At 38.9% G+C, this 21,856-nt stretch overlaps 1 protein-coding gene across 1 annotated transcript in view; it reads right to left on the bottom strand.

The window, feature by feature from the left end:
- The window catches only part of LOC145398711 (glutamate receptor U1-like), a gene marked incomplete at its 3' end in the record, with an annotated part of 28,069 nt that extends 11,092 nt beyond the window's left edge, over positions 1-16,977 (bottom strand). The window contains exons 1-2 of the mRNA XM_080271512.1: positions 16,880-16,977; positions 5,358-5,448 (exon numbers count right to left, since the gene is read on the bottom strand). Of these exons, the coding sequence (XP_080127638.1) occupies positions 5,358-5,448; positions 16,880-16,977 (189 nt within the window). The remainder of the gene's footprint in view (positions 1-5,357; positions 5,449-16,879) is intronic.
- Between the last annotated feature and the right edge of the window lie 4,879 nt (positions 16,978-21,856).

The following is a 21,856-nucleotide window of genomic DNA, read 5'->3' as shown; positions in this document are numbered from 1 at the left end:
TGGGACCTTGACCTTCACACTGGGACTTGGACTCCCGCACTGGGACTTGGACTCCCGCACTGGGACTTGGACTCTAGCACTGGGACCTGCTAGAAATTAATATGTACGTTGAATAACTATTCTCCCTAATGCAAATAATCTCTTCAGGTGATCGCGAAAGTCTCATAATAAAGAAACATGAGTTACAACACTCGGCATTTCAATTAGAAACACAATAACACGTGGCACTACAGACACTTACAGGTAGGTCTGCTCAAAGTAATATATATTGTAGGGATAACATAGAGGAGAAGTAACAAACAAGCATGAATAACCTACTCTAACCATGAGTGGAGTAGACTGTAGCACCAGTCGAACAGGGCAGTACTCCCGAGGTTGATGGTAAGCTGGTGATAGGGAGAGCTGGAGCTCCCGTTTCACCAGCCCTCAGGACTTGATCCTGACCATCTCCCTTTGCTGAACATTTTCAGTGCATTCGTTTACACAGAGAGTAGGCCAGCATGCTCTCATAATACCTCTACCTTCAACTGTCTACACCACACTACATGCGCATAACATATCACACCTTCTATTCACGTCTTTAGTAATGGCCGCTGCAATGTTACTATCAAATGAGGTGGTACCTCGGATTGCCACCACCGGCAGGGTAGGGCTGGCGGCACAGGGTCCTCCCTGTCGCCGTCAAGCGACTGTGTCGGCAGCGACTGTTGCTATTTCCTGGAATGCTCGTCGGTGAAGAAGTGACAGTGCGGCCTTATTCTTTACCAACATTCACGGCCTTACCACAAATTTAAACTCAGTTCATTTTTTCTTTCAATTCATATCCCCTTTGGCCCTTTCCCTCACAGAACCACAAATCTCACCCTCTACCGATATATCTCCATTTTGTTTTCCCGGTTACCATCTCCTTACAAACTTCCGTAACAAAGGCGGCACCTGTTGTTATATCAAATCCCAATATGCAGTTGACACTATTTTAAACTTCACTTCATCTAGTTTTGATTATTCATTATATAAACTAAATTGTCAAAATATTACCAAATATATTTGTGTAGTTTATCGCTCCCCCAATGCTTCTTCTGAACCCAGTGTATTTGATTCCATATCCACACAGTTGAGTAACCTTAACCTCGCCCTTAGCACCGAAATCACCATTTTGGGTGATTTTAACATACATAATGTTTAATGGTTATTGCATTCTGCCAGGACTGACGACGCTGGTCTAGAGTGCGAGCTGTTTGCAGAATAGTTTAATCTCACCCAGCTGGTAAAGCAACCAACCAGAATGCCTGATAGTCCTGACCATAATGCTCATCTCTTGGAATTATTCTTGACAAATAATCCAGATTAATACAGGATAGAGGTACGGTCACCACTTGGATCCTCTGACCACAATCTCATTAAAACCTCATTAGTTAACCCCCCCACACCTCCCCGTTCTGAACCTGTCAGGGTGACCCGATGGCACTTTGATAGGGGAAACTGGGATGGATTTAGAAATTATCTTGCTGACATTCCATGGCAGTCTTCCTTCTCTAGTGATCCCAATTCTACCCAGTCCCACATTTGCGACTTAATACTAGCTGATATGGATTTATTCATACCATATCAACAGTTCACTAAAAGATCGAACTCTCCAAAATGGTTTGATGGCAACTGTGCCAGAGCAACAACCCAAAAGTCATTAGCATAAAACTCTTACTTAAAATAAAAAAGATCTGAATCACTCTCTCAATTTAAGATTGCTAGAAATCATGCAAAAGCTGTATTAAATCTAGCTTAATCAAACTTTGTTCAAAAGCAAGCATCAAAACTACTTAACAATCCTGATGATAATAGAATACTCTGGTCAACTCTTAACTCTTTCAGTAACAACTTTAACAAGTCATCTTCCATTCTCCCACTAAAATCCTCAGATGGCAACATTACAAATGACCCGCATGGGAAAGCGGATATTTTTCCCAGTACCTTTGCCAGAAACTCTACCATAGACGATACCAGCCAGAATGTTCCAGTACTAGAACTTGACTTTTCGAAATTGCCCCACTTAAAATACAGAGATGATACGTAATATCCATCCTAGACAATTTACCTACCAACGAAGCTCCAGGCCCAGATGGAATTCCGCCAATTGTTTTGAAAAAGTGTTTCCCTGAATTTGCCTCTGTCCTAGCTAAATTATTCAGACTATGCATGCGTACTACTTTATTCCCAAATTCATGGAAAGAAGCCAATATCCACCCAATTCCGAAGAAAGGAAGTTCCTCTGACCCCTCTAATTACAGACCAATAGCTGTCACATCTTCTCTTGGTAAGGTATTTGAAACCTTAATTAATAAGCACATTGTTAAACATCTTGAATCCAACAGCTTAAATAGTGATAGATAATATGGTTTTCGCCAAGAAAGATCCACCATTGACATATTCAATCTTCCCACTCATACCATCCATGAATCAATTGATCTACTCGGAGAAACTCATGCAGTAGCTCTTGATATTTCTAAAGCTTTTGACAGTATGGCACCGTTCCCTACTGTCCAAACTCCCTTGCCATGGACTAACGTCTTTTGTTCCTTTGATTTCTTCATATCTTAGTGACAGGAAAATAAGAGTAAAAGTAGATGATGTATAATCCAATTTCCACTCAATTAACACCGCCAAGCCGCAGGGGTCAGTTATGGTGCCACCCCTATTCCTGGTTCATATTAATGATCTCTTATCTGTCACCCACAATCCCATCCACTCATACGCAGATGACTCAACACTACATAATGTAGTTCATTCACACTCAGACACCCATTTACAAAATCTAATATCTCTACCTCTCAACTTAGTACACCCATCTCCACAAATCAAGACCTATCTACGATCAGTGAATGTGGACAAGAGAACCTTGTCTCTTTTAATGCTAGTAAAACTAAATATATACAATTTACTAATAGATGAATATTGCCAGATTCGTACATTACCTTCAGTGCTACTAATATTCCCATCCCCAAAAGTATTGAAATTCTTGGCGTCTCAATTAACAATGCCCTCAGTTGGACCTCTCATGTTAGATCATTTGCTAAAACCGCCCCAAAGAAACTTGGATTATTGTACAGAGTCCGTAACTTCTTCGCTGATGAGCAGTTAGCTATAATTTATAGGAGTCATGTGCGCTCTCAGCTTGAATATTGCTCAGCCTTGTGGAGTGGATGTGGAGAGGTTGCATTAAAACAACTAGACAAAATTCAGATCAAAGCTATTAGAATTATTAACAACCCTGCCATTACAAATAAACTACCTCCCCTGCAAGTAAAAAGGAATGTTGCCTCCCTTGCATTATTTTACAGATATTTTTTTTTTGGCAAATGCTCAGACGAAGTTGCATCCATGGTGCTACCTCTCCATGCCTTCCTCGTGCTACACGGGCATCTGGTAGTGCTCATGACTGGAATGTCACTCAGCCATATTGCAGAAATTCTGCCTATCAGAATTCTTTGATTCTCCGAACTGCATCTCTCTGGACTTGCTTCCCCAGAGTTGTTTCCCTCCAAATTTCAACCCACAGCTCTTCAAGTCTTACTGTTACAGTTATTTTATGAATAGAGGACACCAGTAATCTGGTGTATGGATTATTTTTCTTTTATTCACTTGTTTTTCCTTCCTCCACTCTGTTATTAAAAAAAAAAAAAAAAAAAAAAAAAAACAGCTTTTCTTAATTGGGTGGAGTTAAAGGCTTTTCGTGTCATTAACTATTCTCCTCTTACTGGCTCCCTTCAACCTCTGTCTCTTCATTGCATTGTTGCATCTTCATTTCCTTTCTATCGCTATTTCAATGGTCACTGCTTCTCTGAACTGTCTGCTTTCATCCCTCCACCTCTATAACGGGTGTGTAGCACCTTTCTAGGAACAAACTCCCATCTCTTTTCTGTCCAACGCTCTAATGCAAGAGTTAACCGTTACTCCTAGTCCTTCGTTTGTGAAACAAATCAACTCTGGAACTGTCTCCCTCTGTCTGTATTTCCTACTTCCTATGATCTCCAGTCTTTCAAATGCAATGTGTCCTGGCATCTCAAACGAACGGATCTTGAGTTTGGCTCTCTTTTGTATTGTTTTGTGTTTTTTTCTTGGAAGGAACAGTTTACGGGCTTTTGGCGTTTGGTTCCTTCTTCCTTGCCAAAAAAAAAAAAAAAAAAGTGAAAGCCCATGGAATGAATGAAAATCATGAAACTGAGTACTTTGCTGACTGCTACTGACCACAAAACACATCAGTGGACATCTGTGGGGGCCTGAGGGTGATCTGCTTGCTTTTAGGACCTCAGGAAGGTTAAACAGAGGACATGTGTTTTCTTTGTTTATGGAACGGCCGAGCAGACGCTAACCATTACACACAAAAGGAATGGCCAGTGCGACCAAAAGATATGGCTGGAAGGTTCAGCTGTCTTGACAAACCTTTTGTTGACTCTGAAAAGGAATTCATGCCTCCACTTCATTTGAAACATTGTTTGGTGAAGAACTTTGTGAAGGCCATGATCAAGATGGTGTTAACTTCCATTACTTGTGTGTGTGTGTGGGGGGGGGAGTATCTGAATGTCTTCGTTCCAGTACATTTTTTATTGTTCAGCTACCGTCATGAAGAAATAATATATCACAGAAATTGTGAAAACATGGTGCTCGCTCGCTCGTCACGCTTTCAAAAACCGCACTTAATTGGTCAATAAGGAATTGGATGTTTATTGAATAACCTATGTATGGAATTTATAGATCTGGAAAAATTTCATTTCAAAGCAAATAGGCAGGAACTCTATAGTGTATTAGCTACTACTGAGTTGATGAACAAACTAAATTTAGAGGAGCTTTTATGGTGACTGTGAATGTCTATATTGGCGTGAAACAGTAATAATCAGTTCCATACATCACGTACTTTGAAAGATTGAAGGATCCTGAGGCCAGGTCACTGTAGTCAGGATTTTTTACATGTGGTTTACCGATCTCCATCTCTCGTGACACTAGATATACTGCACTTCATCTCATAGGGATTCTACTTGAAGGTGAACAACAAATCATTTTCACCCAATCCTGCATTTCAGACTATTATACTGTTACCTCCAAAAGTTCCATTCCCCTTCCTGCCTTTCTGTAACTTATAACACTGTATTAGTTTGGGTAATTAAAACTCACTGTTGATTCAAACTAACTGTTGAACAAACCGGAAAAACTGTGGTGACTTTATGTAGTTTCACCTAAACTACTTAAGAATTATGCGTTACTGAACTGAAGGGGAAGGAGCAGAAATTTTGAAGGTATATAATAATACCAAAGGATTATTTTCTCATTTGTATGGACTTAGACTAATATGCTGAAACACTAACCTCCCTGAATACTTGGCCTAACATACCAGTCCAGGAGCCGTCCTTCAACCGCGAGCCAAACTCTCTGTCATCTGGCCTCACGTACGAGTACCTGAAGTTATTTTGTTGTTAACAGAATATCTCTTTAATTTACTATATACAGTAAATCTAAAGGAGATGACATCTTTCGTATGTATTAGGGGAGGGAAAACTAATTCTATTAAGTTTCCATGAAAGTAGCAAGTGTAAGGACTCCATATTATAAATACAATTAATTATAGAAAATATGATAGATAGATAGACAGAGAGCACCAGGCAAGCCTGGGAACGGAATATGAGCTTGCAAGTCTAAGTGAAGAAATGTTGACAATACACCAGAAGCAGCAAGTCAGGGGATGAGATAGGTAGTGTGTCAGCAAGATAAGCACACAAACAATGCCTAGTGACCATACACACACATACACACATACTCACACACAGGCTTCTAGAACATTTCCACAACTGTGTAACACACATGACACGGCCCCTGCTACACCAGAATTTAGGAAGCAGAGCTCAGAAGGAGGTTAGGCATAAAACCGACAGGTAGTGGAGAGTGTGAACAAGAAGAGGGGTCCAACTAGACTTACTTAGTATATTAAGTCTCTGTAATACATACACTGCTCAACATAAGATTTTCTCTGAAGATAGTAAATTGAGATCAACTCCCTGTATTCATTTTTAACTCCTCCTGCTCTTCAATTATCAAAATAACAATAAAAACTCAAGACTCACCTATTACAAGAATAGAGAGTCACATTGGTGGCAGCCTACGAGTCAACGAGCCTACGAGCATACGAGTCTACGAGCCTATGAGCCTACGAGTCTATGCACCTACGAGTCTATGAGTCTACGAGCATACAGTAGCAACGACGAATTACAAATAACAAGTCTACAAAACGACTCTATAATCTTCATCCAACTTCAAGCAGCAGCAAGAAGAATAAAAAAAAGCAAGTAAAGGAAAAGAAAGACCAAAGCAACAAGCACACAAAACCCCGACACTCTCTCCAGCCTACCTCCATCACTGACGCAGAGGTCAAGACACACAGCAAAACACCAGAGCCACATTTATAACGCATCTTATTCACCTTTCTTCACCCAGGTTATGCATCGTTACTCAGTTACTCACCACAGTTACCAGTGTGGGAAGCTGACGTCAACATGTGTATCTGCTGAGACGACATCACCATGCGAGTTTGCTGACACAATGCCACGTCAATCAATGTGTGACTGACACAAGGCACTTCTCATCCACTACTCATTATTCATTATTCACATAGCTCCTGCTCATACTCATTTATTTCCACAGTATTGAGTTGGAAATTCAACGTTCTATGATTCCCTGTGACTACAGCTGTTAACCACCACATGCACCAGGCCATGGAATTTCCTGAGTAATATCGTCCATCAACACAGCCCTAGAATTATTAAGAAATCTTCACTCAACCCTGCATTTTTCTTCCGAGATTGACAGTTGCATCGACACGCCTCTCCGATCTGTATCAAGTGGATGTAATTATACTTAGTACTCACATCTTCTCAGTGCTAAAATTTGGTATATTCAACTCCATTACTTATTATACATTTATACACTCACTATCTATCATTTATTACAACTCATTTACTCATCTATTTAGTTAGGACATAAACAAATGGCGTATTTCATAACACCATACCTTAATGACAGGGATATTTTCGCCACCATCCACGTTAATACCAGATGATAAACAATTAGCGCCCACAGCGGATCCACAATTAGGAGAGCACCAAGGCAACACACCCATTGTACAAAACTCAACACAAACTAAAGATCAAGAAACAAATACGTCAGTTCTAGATGATGAGTGGGAAACCCCCTCTGACGTAGCAAGTGAGGACTTTGTCTCTGACTTGCACACATATGACAATATACTTAGCAGGGTTCATCGTTCAGGCCGAACCTATTCCACTATTCCCTCACACAACGATAAACAAGTCCAAGTTAAATTAACAGAGCGAACAGTGAAAATGAATAACGCAACAAATAATGCGGATCAAACATCCCTACCTCATGTTTATGTTTATCATGAAGATAAAACTGCCCCAAAATTCTCTGGCACAGAAAAAGATCGTATTGACGTCATTTCATTGGTCAGTCAGTGCATACAAATCTTTATCAAAAGACATATACTAGATGAACAAGAGAAAATTTCCAATTTTTCATCTTGCATAAGCCAGGAAAGATGTCCAGCAAGCAATTTACTAAGGTCAGATAAGCTTCTCAAGGCTAAGACATATAATGAATTTAAAACTGAATTTTTGAAGAAATTTCCTGGAGGTATGAACTTCTTGCCAGGTATAATTCCAGAATTACATAAGATTGTAGAGCTTGTAAGGGAGCACACTACAAACCATGTGCTCAGTGAAATAACTGCCGATGTCTCCACAATCAAAAGAACATTATTAGCTACTTTGGAAAATTCAAACTTGATAACAGATGATGGAAAGATGTTCCCAGACCTCGACGTGGACATCATTGGTTATGTAGCTGCCTTGTGTAAATTACCTGATAGGACCCTTAAGATCGCCAAGACGACCGCGTACACCCCAGGCATGTGCTTACTAAACTTAATGAATGAGGTAGAGATGCAGTGCAGTAAAGCAGGGATGATCGACACACAAGCACATTCTAGTAGAATGAGAGTACCCGAGACAGTATCAGCTGTGAAAATACCTACAACGACCCCAAACAGAGAACAAAATCGATCGCGACCCGAAAGCAGGCTGAGCAAACAACTAAACGTGTTGAGGGTTCGATCACAAACACCAGGCTACTGTACAGGCAGTTTCATAAGTTTTCGCGCAGCCCGAGCAGATCTCGCGCCACAAACAACACTACATATGGGAAGTCACCTCGTAGATCACAGTCAAGAGTAGATCCATTCTGTGTCATTATTGTGCAAAACCAGGACACACAAGGAATGAATGCTTTATCAAAACAAAAGAGGATAGACAAAAGACACAAAGATTTGGTCCTTACTGTAGGCATCATAGATGCCAAGGGCACTGGACCAGTAACTACAAAACAGTAGAAAAAAATTGTGTCTATGTTCAAATCGGGGGAAGACCAAGTCATGACAAAAAACGAACAAAAGTAAAGAAAAGCAAGTCTAAGCTTCACATAGGAGGCATGTTGGGAAATGAGTATATCTTGATACCAGCTGTATGTGAGGATCAAAACGTTCCCTTATTTTTAGACAGGCTCTCCAGTGAACTTAATAACACAAGAAGAAATAAATAGAATTTTTAAAAATAAGAAGAAAGTAACTTTTCTAGAAGAAGTTCATTTAGATTTATATACAGTAGATGGAAAAAAAAATCAGTGATAAGTATGATAAGGTTAAATATCAGTTTCACAGAGACTACAAGACCAATCTCTGCATTTTTCTATATCGTTGAAAACTTAGCAATTAAAGCTCATATGTTGTTGGGCTTAAGATGCATGAGAACAGAGAAAATAACTTTACTTCCACAAATGAATGGAATAGACTATGACAATGAATAATTTCATACAGGAAATACCATCAGAGCCCTCACCGATTAGTAAAAGAGAACCAAAAAGAATTGGTAATATTCAAAGTTTAAACAAACATACACAAACAGATGAGTGTATAGATCTACTTTACACCACCAGCCCCAGCCTCCATGATTAGAGACCCAGGTAACAGTACTGATTTATCAGTTTTTCCCGCCCATCTCACCAATGATTTAGTTATACCACCTAATTCCTATATGAAAGTTACCATAAAAAGCAATTTACGGAATAGTACTGTTCTAGTCTTAGAAGAACTATGTAAAGTAAAGGGATTGTCAGTAGAAAACGCATTATGTCAGGCGAACGACGAAGGGCAAACTCAGATATTCATAATTAATCACATGAATGGGGAAGTAGTTGAAAAAGGGGACTTGCATAGTTAATATTGAAAAATGTACCGCCCCTGTGAAGTAAATAGTTATAGCTGGAGTGACAAGTGAGATAAAATCTACGGCTAGAGAAAGCATAAAAGAGAATTTAATTCACTCTGGTGAATTTGATGAAGAAAATGATTTGTTACCCTGCTGGAAACACACAGGGACACCGTAGCATTACCGGAGAACAAGTAGGGTGTACTAACCTAATTAATTACAAGATTAATGTGCACCCAGAAACACCACCAATTTTCGTACCAGCCTACCGCATCCCACAATCTCAACGTACACTTGCAAACTAGTATGTCGATGAAATGTTAAAACTTGGAATTATTGAACTATCAGTCTCCCCCGTGGAATGCCCCATTATTCTTCGTGCCCAAACGAAGTGGAGAAATGCGTGCGGTTGTAGATTACCGTAAACCAAACAATCACACAATCCCAGACCGATTTCCCATGTCATTGCTAAGCGACGTTCTACAGAACACTGGACCAGAAAATAATGTATTTTCCACAATCGATCTACTAAATGGTTATTACCAAATACGGGTTGAACAGGAGTCACGTAAATACACTGCCTTTTCCACAAATAGAGGACACTACCAATATACAAGGATGCCGATGGGACTGAGGACAGCCCCAGGCACATTCCATTATCTTACGAATTACGTATTGTCCAGAATTTTAGGACAAGGAATATTTGTTTATCTTGACGATATTATAATCGCAACGAAAAATATTACAGAACATCTCAAGAAATTAGACTTACTCTTACAAAAGCTTAGTGATGCTGGTTTAAAAATTAAGCTTTCTAAATGCAAATCTTGCTTTAAGGAAATAAATTTCTTAGGCCACAAATTAAGTTCTAATGGTATTCACACCACTGATGACAAAATACAGGTAGTGAGAGATTTTCCTGAACCCACTACAACAACTGACGAAGTTAGACAATTTTTAGGTCTAGCTGGGTACTATAGGTCATTCGTACCACAATTCTCTCATATAGCCTTTCCTCTATTCCAACTACTCAAAAAAGATGCTGTATTCCAATGGGAAGAAGAACAAAAACAAGCATTTAACAATCTAAAAATTAAACTAACAAATGCACCTTGTTTGGCATATCCGGATTTCACAAAATCATTTATTATCTGTACAGACGCATCAGTTAAAGGATTAGGAGCTGAACTGATGTAGGAAGATAAAAGAGGAAAGAATCAACCAATTGCATTTGCCAGCAGACAAACAAAAGGTCCAGAGAAAAATTATTGCACAACAGACTTAAAGGCACTTGCAGTGGTTTTTGCATTACAAAAGTATCGAGATTTGGTATATGGTTACGAAATACACTTATTCACCGACCATAAACCACTAGTGGGTATGCTTAAAGTAAAACTCCTCTCTGGGAGGAGAGCAAGATGGAAACGTACAGTTGAAAACTACAATGTACAAATTCATTATACACAAGGTAAAATGAACATAGTAGCCAACGCATTATCTGGGAACCCGAAGACAATTCAGGTCGCGGCATTAAATCTCTAAGGAAATATCCCAAACCACGATGATATCGCAAAAGCACAAAGACTTGACCCAATATGGTCTAAAGTTATATACAAGTTAGAAAGTGGAGATGACATACAATTACCCAAACTGCATGTACCACTCGAACAATTCACAACAGTCAATAATACTTTATACAAGATCAACCTGAAACAACCAAAATGCCAAAGAAATACTAACCAGTTGGTAGTACCTAATGACATGATACCCCAAGTATTACGAACGATACACGATAGCCCACATGCAGGACATCCTGGAAAGGATAGGACATTCAAACAAGCCCAGCTGTTATATTACTGGCCTTCATTACGAAAAGATATAAACAATCATATAGACAGATGCGAATCATGTGCAAAACACAAAGGATACTCAATCACACCTGCACCGATGGGTAATTACCCTGTACCACATCAACCATGGGACGTTATCGCTGTTGATTTACTCAAGATGCCTTTATCATGCAATAATAACCAATACCTATTCGTAGCAACGGATCATTTTTCCCGTTATGTCATTTTACCTCCAATTAAAGATAAAACAGCAGAGACAGTAGCAAATGCAATAACAGATAATGTAATATGTCGCTTTACTACCCCAAAGGTACTAATAAGTTATAATGAAGGAGAATTTAATTCTGATATCTTACAAGAAATATGTAAACAATACAACATCAAAAAGGTTAATGTTTTAGCCTGTCACCCTGCATCTAATGGGTTAGTAGAGAGACAAAACAAAAAAGTATTAGATGTGCTACGACACATTCTCAATGAAAATTATGCAAGTTGGGATGATTGGATTCCCAGAGTAGAAGCCTCAATTAATGGATCTATAAATAAATCCATAGGTGACACACCACATTTCATTATATATGGCACAGATAAAAAACTACCATATGAACTCCTAGAAGGTGACAGTCTGCCCATATACAGTTACGATGATTACTCTAAACTCTGTTAACGTGAATTCCAGGACATACACAAAAGAGTCAAAAAACAATTAACGATGTCCAAGAAAGAAATGACGGAGGCATTTAATAAAAAGACAAGAGACTCGCCTATCAACTTAGGAGACATTGTTTATGGTATCATTCATACGAGAGACAATAAATTATCCCCAACATTTGAGGGCCCATACAGAGTAATTAACATTAAAGCAAACAAAGTTTTAATTAAGTCACTGTCTAGTGGCGAAAAGAAACAAGTTCATATTGACCATTTAAAACGAGTTTCAAGGGAACTATCCAATAATTATTCAGCATCGGATACAACCGAACAAGCGAACGTAACTCATGAAACCAATCAAGAAAACAACAATAATTACAAAAATAAATTAAGGTCATATACCAAACAATCAAACATAGGTGCAACTGTTCCAATAAAATCTACAGTACATCATTTACGAGAATTAAATACCGATTTAAACTCCTTCTGTAAAATGAAATAACAATCAACCGTAACGCACATCATCACTATCATCGACCACAGCATGACCATATTCGGAAATTACTAGATTTTTTTTGTCGGTAGGTAGCGATGAAGGGAATTATGCTATGGATTATCCTCTACATAGCAAGAGGATATGCACACTTAGACCCCCGACACATAGTACGGCAAGGATGCCGCATAGCTCCAACGGCCACGACTTCAATCGTAAAAGACGTCATGAGTACTGAAATAAGTCTGGATTACTTGTATGAATTACCTTTTTATCTAGAAAATATTGCAAGAGCCATGAGAACCCTGGACTTCATGATAGGAGGCTATGTTTCACAAGCACATAACACAAAGGAAGTGGATGAAATAGTGAAGTTAGCGAAATGGAAAATAGAACAGGCTAAGTCAACTATGCTCATCATGATCCAAGATCTCCCATCTTATGGAACGGAGGTATTGAGCAACAAGAACAACATCACACGTACTCGCCAAAAGCGTGGTTTGTTCGACCTTGGTGGCGCAGTTCTTGGGAACATCTTTGGATTGGCTACTAAGGAAGACCTTAAAGAAATAAACAACAAATTTAATAAAATAGCTCAGGTACTAATATACCAAGATAAATTCATCACAGGACATAACTCAGGAATGAAGACAATTGTGAAAAATCTGAAAAAGGCAGAAAACATAGCTCTCGAACGTGTAGATAAAATAAATGAAATGGAAGGTAACATAACACTTTTCCAACACTTCTCCATCATCACAGAACATATTGACACAATTCTACTTCAATTAGACAACACTAGAGTTCGTTACAGGGCACTTATATATGCAAGGAATTTCGAATGCTGGTGATGGCAAGATCACAACTGACTTACTTCCAGTTCATGAGCTACGTCAGATAGTTAGTCAAGGCATACATAAACATAAACTGAAGCCTTTGTTCCGAAGTAGGGAATTCATGCAATATTATCCATATTTAGAAGCAACACTAACACCAACATCAGTAGTAATTCATGTACCATTCATAACTGAAGACCTGTTCACAGTATACGAAATACACCCCTTCCCTTCTAAGAATAATAACACTTTGGTCATCATCAACATCAACACAGACACCGAACTCATCATGGTCTCCAAGAGACGGAACACTGTCACTTTCGCAAGTGAATCAACGATTGAACGAGAGTCCCGCACATCCTTACATGCTATTCACCTTTGTCCTGCGTACATTTTCACGTTTCAGCCTACTGATACAGTCCCTTGTGAAATGGGTATCATCAGAAATAACAATATGCATCATCATTGTAACTTCACTTTCGCTCCAGATAAGCTTGTACACCATCAACGCATCGGACACTCACAGTTTTTTTATTTCACTCATAACACATCGGTTTACGTAGTCTTTCCAGATATACCACCATCTCATACTTCAGCATCAGAATTATAGCACCAAACTACTGTGCGGTATTTACACCATCCATGTCCACTTTATCCACCATCAATCACTACGCCATCCTCAATCATACACACAAACATTTCCACCCACTGCCTGATATGGACTTAAACATGAGCACAAGTATTAAGTTGACTTCACTTAAGTTTGAAACTATGCAACTGATCAATGAAACAATGAAGCCCTGGGAAGATTTGAGTTTGAGTATGTTCAACCCATATTATGTGTATAGCCCAGCACCTACTGTCTTTATAATCTTCTGCATTGTATTTGCAGTACTGCTGTTCGCAATGCACAGAATGCATGCAAGAATTGCAAATTTGGAGTCAGTATTTAGTGGGGGTAGAGTTAACATCCAAGTTAACCCCCCTGAATGAAGTGTACATATTTTGTCTATAGTATTAATTATATATATATATATATATATATATATATATATATATATATATATATATATATATATATATATATATATATATATATATATATATATATATATATATATATAAAATACAAAGGAGAATGACCTATGCTATAGAAGTATACTATACCGTTATCTTTAAATGAAATATTTATAACTCTTACCATAATCTTAACTTTAAACTATTTTTTTTTCTTGCATGTATGCATTTTACTACAGTAACCAATTTACAAACTGTATTATAGTTCAATAGTTTAACTTTAGTGCATTTATTCAAATATGTATACAACTTGTTTAAAATGTAATATTACTAGATCATTGCAATTTACCGTGAATATTATACCTGTACAATATTATAATCAATATTATATATTAAGAGTTAAGAAGGAGAGCGTGAACAAGAAGAGGGGTCCAACTAGACTTACTTAGTATATTAAGTCTCTGTAATACATACGCTGCTCAACTTAAGACTTTCTCTGAAGATAATAAATTAAGATCAACTCCCTGTATTCATCTTTAACTCCTCCTGCTATTCAATCATCAAAATAACAATAAAAACTCAAGACTCACCTATTACAAGAATAGAGAGTCACACAAGTCTTGTTTAAGAGTACAAGTAGATGGATGTTTCGGTGCCACCACACCAAGGCCGGAACAAGACTTATTCCGACGCGAATTGTCTGATTATGTTCGTTAGGAGTAATGCTGGAATAAGATTACCTCGTGCCACTGGGTCACATTCTGACCATAATGCTTCTCACTGTTACGTGCATCATGTCTAACAGTGAAAATGGGTTGGTCAGAATGTGACTCAGTGAAACCAGGTGTTCTTATTCCAGTGTTATTCCTAACGTACATAATCGGACAATTCACGTCAGAGTAAATGTGGTTCCGGCCTTGGTGTGGCGGCGCCCTTTGAGATACTGGTTCCATATCTATAGTGGACTGGGACAGGGATCTGTGATATCGCCATGGCTGTTCAGTATGGTATAGTGAAGGTTATCAGTCTAAGGAAATGTGCATCCATAGTGTTAAAAGCTAAACAAACTCACCCTTAATTTCCTTAGGAGGTATTGAACACAGGCAATGGTGAGAATGATGTGGTCACATGTGGTCAGTGTGTTACATCGACACCAGAGGACCTCCATTTCACAAAGGCGCATGCAGAAGAGAGAGAGAGAGAGAGAGAGAGAGAGAGAGAGAGAGAGAGAGAGAGAGAGAGAGAGAGAGAGGGGAGGGTCAGGTTCAGGAGTTGCTTAACACAAGTAATCAGGAGCCCTTATGTTTTCCTTGGTCATCCATCTACTGATCGTGTACAATAAGGATGACTGGCACTATCAAGGATGCACTAAACTTCTGCCTTATGATCTGGCTACTTAGAGACGGTGCCTGAGGTGCACCGGTTTTCAATCATTGACTTTCAGTGAGGCGGAATATACATGAAAGTTAAAAACACTATCGGTAGACTGTCTTCCCTTTTGGAATAACACATGCCTCTCTGGCCGTGTTGCATTCCAAGGATTATTTCCTCAATGTCGTCAAAGGCAAGGTGTGGCTCGTACATGTGAACAAAATGGTAGTCTACATGTCATACTGTTAAAAGATTCGAGATGCTCCAAGTTACGACAATAGTAGACACTTTTTTTTTTTTTTTTTTTTTTTTAATGACGGACCTATCATGAGGATGACCCATTATCTCGAATTCCCAAACTGTTTCCTCTCCCAGCCAGTGTTCGATCTCATGTTTTTATTTTATTAATTAATTAATTTATTTATTTATTCATTTATTTATTGTCAACCTGCCATTGCCCCGTCATATGATCAGAATAGGCTAAAAGGTCAGACTCTAGATAACTATTTTTAATATTCTGTGTAGTTCATTCACTATATTTTTTAATCATATTCACGTACGGCAATGTTATATTTGTAAAGGGTATGGTTCAGACTGCAAAAGAATAATAATATATGAATGATACAATTTACGGGAGAACTGTAAATCCTGTATACATTAATGGAAATATAGCTATATCCGTAAATGTTTCCTACTTTCAGGAGACAAAAGATCGGAAACATAGATAAATCCATTCCTATATTCTCTAGATTGCCTTGAATCCGGGTGACGCCTTTATTTAGTTTATTTCTTGCTGCAACCTCATAAAAAAAACAAGTAAAGAAAGTCTTCTGATGCTGAACAGGCTTCTAAAGGGTAGATCTAACACTTCTTGTTGAAAACGTCTATCCCAAGCTTAATAAAATCATCAGTAGAGGACAAAAGAACATAAAGAACTAGAAAGCACACAGAGAGCGCATACCTCCGCCAATGACATTGCAGGATCTGGATCCGTCACAAAATGTACTCAATTCTTTCTTTGTCCAAGGCCCACTCGTCCACAAAATTTCAGTGAAATTCATTGAGTACTTTTGGAATTATTGTGTGGACAAAAAAACAAAAAAATTCCGGGATCCGGATGATGATCCGGGTGACAATCAAAATCTAATGAACTGCTCCTTGGGCCATACCGTACCCCTGCAAAAAATTTTAGCAAAATATGTTTGTAATTTTTGAGTGATCGTGCTAACAGACAAACAGATAAATAAACCAATGCCGGAAAAACATAACCTCCTTGGCGGAGGTAATAACTTTATTCCTGGGCTCAGTGGATTAAACTAGACTACCAGTGTGACCTACGTGAAATTAATCCTTTTCGCAAGGAAGTCCACAGCATTATGCATGGGTCCCATAAAGGTGAGCCGCTTACCCCCCGGCGCTGTGGGGTCGTCCACCATCACTGCTACTTGTGTCGGAAACTCTTCTTGTGATACCACCAGATGAGGTTGATGAGGGAACCTAGGATGGAATGGCTTTCCCAGTTGGATTTTAGTGCTTAATGGTATAATGGAATCAAAATATAGAGAGCATATTCTTATTCATCTTTTATATTAACTTGGGCCAGATCTTCGACACTTTTCAGCTTACTCCAGGTAGTCCATTGGCAATATAAGACCACACTATGGCTCTGCATTCTTTCCGTAGCACTTCTTCGTGACTAGTGCCATACTTAAATGCTAACATCTTGGTACAACTCTGCAGTCAAGATGGAGCGATGGCAATTTTTGGCCAAGTTAGAGAGAATTGAGTATACTCAACACACCTGTATGAGGAAAGAATAGGAAATACTACTGGGATGTGGACTGTGTCAACTTGGGTATGTTCTCCTTTAACAATCTTAGACTGAGTGAATCCCGGTCACTAATTATTTACACAATCCATCTACCCTACACTAATTTTTTCACACTTCACAAAGTCCAGTGACCACGAAGGACACGAAAAGAAACTGTCGAGGTTATGTGGATTGAAATTTAAGACACTTTTCCAGAGACAATGAACAATCGAAGCCTCTGAAATAAGTCCATATCTTATGCTGATAATTCCAAGGACATAATCTGCACATTAGAAACCGTCCTCACTTTATAAGTACTTAATGTTTAGCTCATAGGCACTACTTCTTAAAAGAGGTCATTATACAGGGTGCCCCAAGAAATGTCTGCCAAACTTCAGGAAGATATATTAGGGGAGAGTTTGAGTCAAAAATGCTATCAACGTGGGTCCACTTCGCGACCATAATGGAGCGCTTTTCTTTCTTTTTTTTTTCTGAGGAAGGAGAAGTCAACGGCTAGAAGCCCACAAAAGTGTTTCCTTTAAGAAAGAGTAAAGGAGAGCTAAATTCGACATCCGTTCATTTCAAGATCCTTGGACATAACAAGTTTAAATGACTGGAGGTCATAGGCAGACATGTACAGAGTTGACCTGTTGCATACATGAAGGACTGGGAGTATTGGTTAGCTTGTGCAAAATAAAACTGGACAGAAAAGGGGTGAGTTTCCTGCTAGATTTGTGCTACAGCCCCGTCGTAGTGGTGGAGAGATGCAAGCAGAGAGTTCAGAGGAGCTGTGACCACTGAAGTAACGATAGAAATGAGATAAAGATGCAACAGTGCAGCAAAGAGACAGAAGCTGAAAGGAGTCAGTATGAGAACGAAAGTTAATGATATGAAAATTCTTTGACTGATAATCTTATGGGTTAATAATCTTAGAGACCATTCCACCGATATGGTCATCAATAATAACTGTACCCTCATATCGGCTGAGAATACAGTCCGTATTGATATATAGCATTTTCTGCTCAAAATTATCCCTAGAAGAAAATGAAATTTGACAGACATTTCCTAGGATACCCTGTATATACTGCAGAAGGTCATGCTAACTTTTTTTTTTAACCTAACGTGACCTACCCTGCCCCACTTAACAGATTAACCTAACTGACTAATAAGCTAACCTAACCTGGTTCTAAGAAAACAAGCCTAGCCTAACCTAGACTTTCCTGGATTAAAAAAAAGTGCAACAATGATACACAGAATGGAAATCAGCAACAGTATAGATGAAAGTGTCCGAGTATTATCTTCTTTGTTTCTGATTTGCATTTTATCCTGTGCTTTAGAATTCGAGGGTGGTACACGGCCTTTCCTATATTCTACTAAACTTCCCGTTCTGTTTATCTGTTTGTTTGTACCCTCTGATTAACCAAAACGGTTCATTACAGCACAACAATTTTTGAAACAATATACCTAAAATGCCCTAACTTAAAGAATGCGCAAAAATAAAACAGGTGCAATGGGCCTCCAGTTACCCAAAATGTTAAGTAATACACGTCTGTATGTTATATTATGAGGTAAATGCGGCAGGGTATATCTGTGGAGTTTCATGTCTCTGCAGAGAGAGAGAGAGAGAGAGAGAGAGAGAGAGAGAGAGTGTGTGTGTGTGTGTGTGTGTGTGTGTTTGTGTTTGTCTGCCAATCTGCCTGTCCTCTATGGAAATCAAAGGGGATGCGACTAGAACACCTTTAACAGCTCTGACAGGTGTAACTTCTTACAGTGAATTCAGTCTTTTTAAACATGTACATTCCATAAGCTCAAGTGGCCCCTCTGATGGCCAAGATTATAGTTAATTGGAAATATTCAAGTCAGCGTGGTGGAAAGATGGCAGCCAAATACCGTTGAATTTCTTCTCCAATCATAATATTAGCAACAGAGGGTCTGATTGGTAGGTCAAATGATTGGTGGGATGAGTAGGCAGTGTTGGTGGGTGGGTGGATAGTGAGAAAATACGTCCATGGTAGAAATAGGTCCATGGAGAATATAACCCTGGGGATGTGGGCCCAAGGATGAAATGGGAACCTGAGGGTCTTCCCTCGCAAGGAGTGGCCATCCAGGTCCCACGTAATGCCGATCATAGGGTTTTACCCAGGCAACGCCGGGTACCTCTTCCAGTTTTTTTTTTCTTTTTATATCAATATGGATATCACCCAGTGTCTTACAAGAGGAAAATTCTTGTCGTATAAATGACTGCAACCTAACCGTATATCAGTTAAAGCCTAATCGTTTATCATTTAATCTTAATCGTACTGCCGCTGAAGCTTATATGATTAAGATCAAATGATTTTCAGTTAAGTTGAAGCTTAATCGTGTATCAGTTGAAACCTAATAATACATCAGTTGAAGCCTACTCGTAAATCAGTTGATGCATAATTGTATAACAGTTTAAGGCTAATAATATACGAGTTAATGCCTAATAGTAAATCAGCTGATGCCTAATCGCATATCAATTGTAGTCTAATCGTATATCAGTTGAGGCCTAATCGTATATCACTTGAGCCCTAATCGAATCAGCTGAAGCATAATCGCACATTTGTTGACTCGTCATCGTATATTACCTGAGGCTTAATCGTATATCACTGAAGTCTACAGTAATCGCATATCAATTGAAGGTTAATCGTGTATCAGTATGCTTTAAGAGGTAAGGAGTCGAATCACAGCTGTGTTCACGATCTGGTGCCGAATCACAGCTGTGTTCACGATCTAGTGCCGCATCACAGCTGTGTGCACGATCTGGTGCCGAATCACAGCTGTGTCCACGATCTGGTGCCGAATCACAGCTGTGTGCACGATCTGGTGCCATGTTCATGTGTTTCTGCTGTCCGCAAAAAATATTTGTTTGGTCATGGGGAGAGGATGAAGAATGAGAGACTGGCCGTGGAACGGGTGACCAAAGATGAGATTGGGGGATGGAATGGAGATACATATGAGAGAGGGGGAATTTGGACGGGGGGAAGGTAAATGACAATGAACTGGATGTCGTAAAGGGCGATTTGTTTGTGGCCAACAGTCTCTGGATTAAGGCGGGGAGTATAATGCTTTGTAAATGTAAACTGTTGCTCTGTGTAACTACATGATTGTATTGCTCTGTGTAACTACATGATTATATAAGTAAATTATTACTCAACAGTAATAGGTTAACTATTTATTTGCGCAGGTAAAATTTAACTGGTAAAGTAGAGTTTTGTAAGTAAAGTATTTCCTCATATGGGTTGAAAATTGTACTGGATTGGAAATTTTCTCTTTCTACAGGTATACATCATTTTCTTGACAAACCTGGGGATAAATCACTTACTTCATAAACTTTGAAGGGAAGAGATGGGTGGTGGAGGCAAGAACCAGGCCTCTGTCAGCAGTCCAGGTGGCCACTCTTTGTGGTAAAGTAGATGAATCACTGTACGGCAAGGACGAGTACAGCTGCACTCTGAAAACATCAACAAAAGTTATGCTTTAAGAAAGAAAATGAAGACCACATGAATAATAACACTAGCAACAGCAGCAAAAAATAGCAGCAAAGGCGACAGTAATGATTATTTTATTTTTTATTTTTTAAATAACACAACACAGGAAGGAAAAACAAATGAATAAACAAAAATAATCCATACACTAGATTACTGGTCTCCCCTATTCATAAAATATCTGTAAAAGTTAGACTTGAACAGCTGTGGGTTGAAATTTGAAGGGAATCAACTCTGGGGAAGCGAGTTCCAGAGAGATGCAGTTCGGGGAATGAAAGAATTCTGACAGGCAGAAGTTCTGCAATATGGCTGAGTGACATTCTAGTCATGAGCGCTACCAGATGCCCGTGTAGCACGAGGAAGGCATGGAGAGGTGGCACCGTGGACGCAACTTCATTTGAGCATTTGCCAAAAAAATCTGTAAAATAATGCAAGGGAGGCAACATTCCTTCTTACTTGCAGGGGAGGTAGTTTATTTGTAATGGCAGGGTTGTTAATAATTCTAACAACTTTGATCTGAATTTTGTCTAGTTGTTTTAATGCAACCTCTCCACATCCATTCCACAAGGGTGAGCAATATTCAAGCTGAGAGCGCACATGACTCCTATAAATTATAGCTAACTGCTCATCAGCGACGAAGTTACGAATTCTGTACAATAATCCAAACTTCTTTGAGGCGGTTTTAGCAAGTGATCTAACATGAGAGGTCCAGCTGAGGGCATTGTTAAGTGAGATGTCAAGAATTTCAATACTTTTGAGGATGGGAATATTAGTAGCACTGAAGGTATTGTACGAATCTGGCAATATTCGTCTATTATTAATTGTATATAATTAGTTTTACTAGCATTAAAAGAGACAAAGTTGTTTTGTCCACATTCACTGATCATAGATAGGTCTTGATTTATGGAGATGGCTGTACTGAGTTGAGATGTAGAGATATTACACTTTGTGAATAGGTGTCTGGGTGTGAATGAACTATGCAGTGTTGAGTCATCT

The sequence above is a fragment of the Coenobita brevimanus genome, chromosome 46 (assembly GCF_032717465.1).
Source record: "Coenobita brevimanus isolate Jiangsu-jjx chromosome 46, ASM3271746v2, whole genome shotgun sequence".
In the NCBI taxonomy this organism is placed as follows: Eukaryota; Metazoa; Arthropoda; class Malacostraca; order Decapoda; family Coenobitidae; genus Coenobita; species Coenobita brevimanus.
The sequence above is the reverse complement of the archived record's forward strand: the minus strand, read 5'-3'. Positions and strand labels throughout refer to the sequence as shown.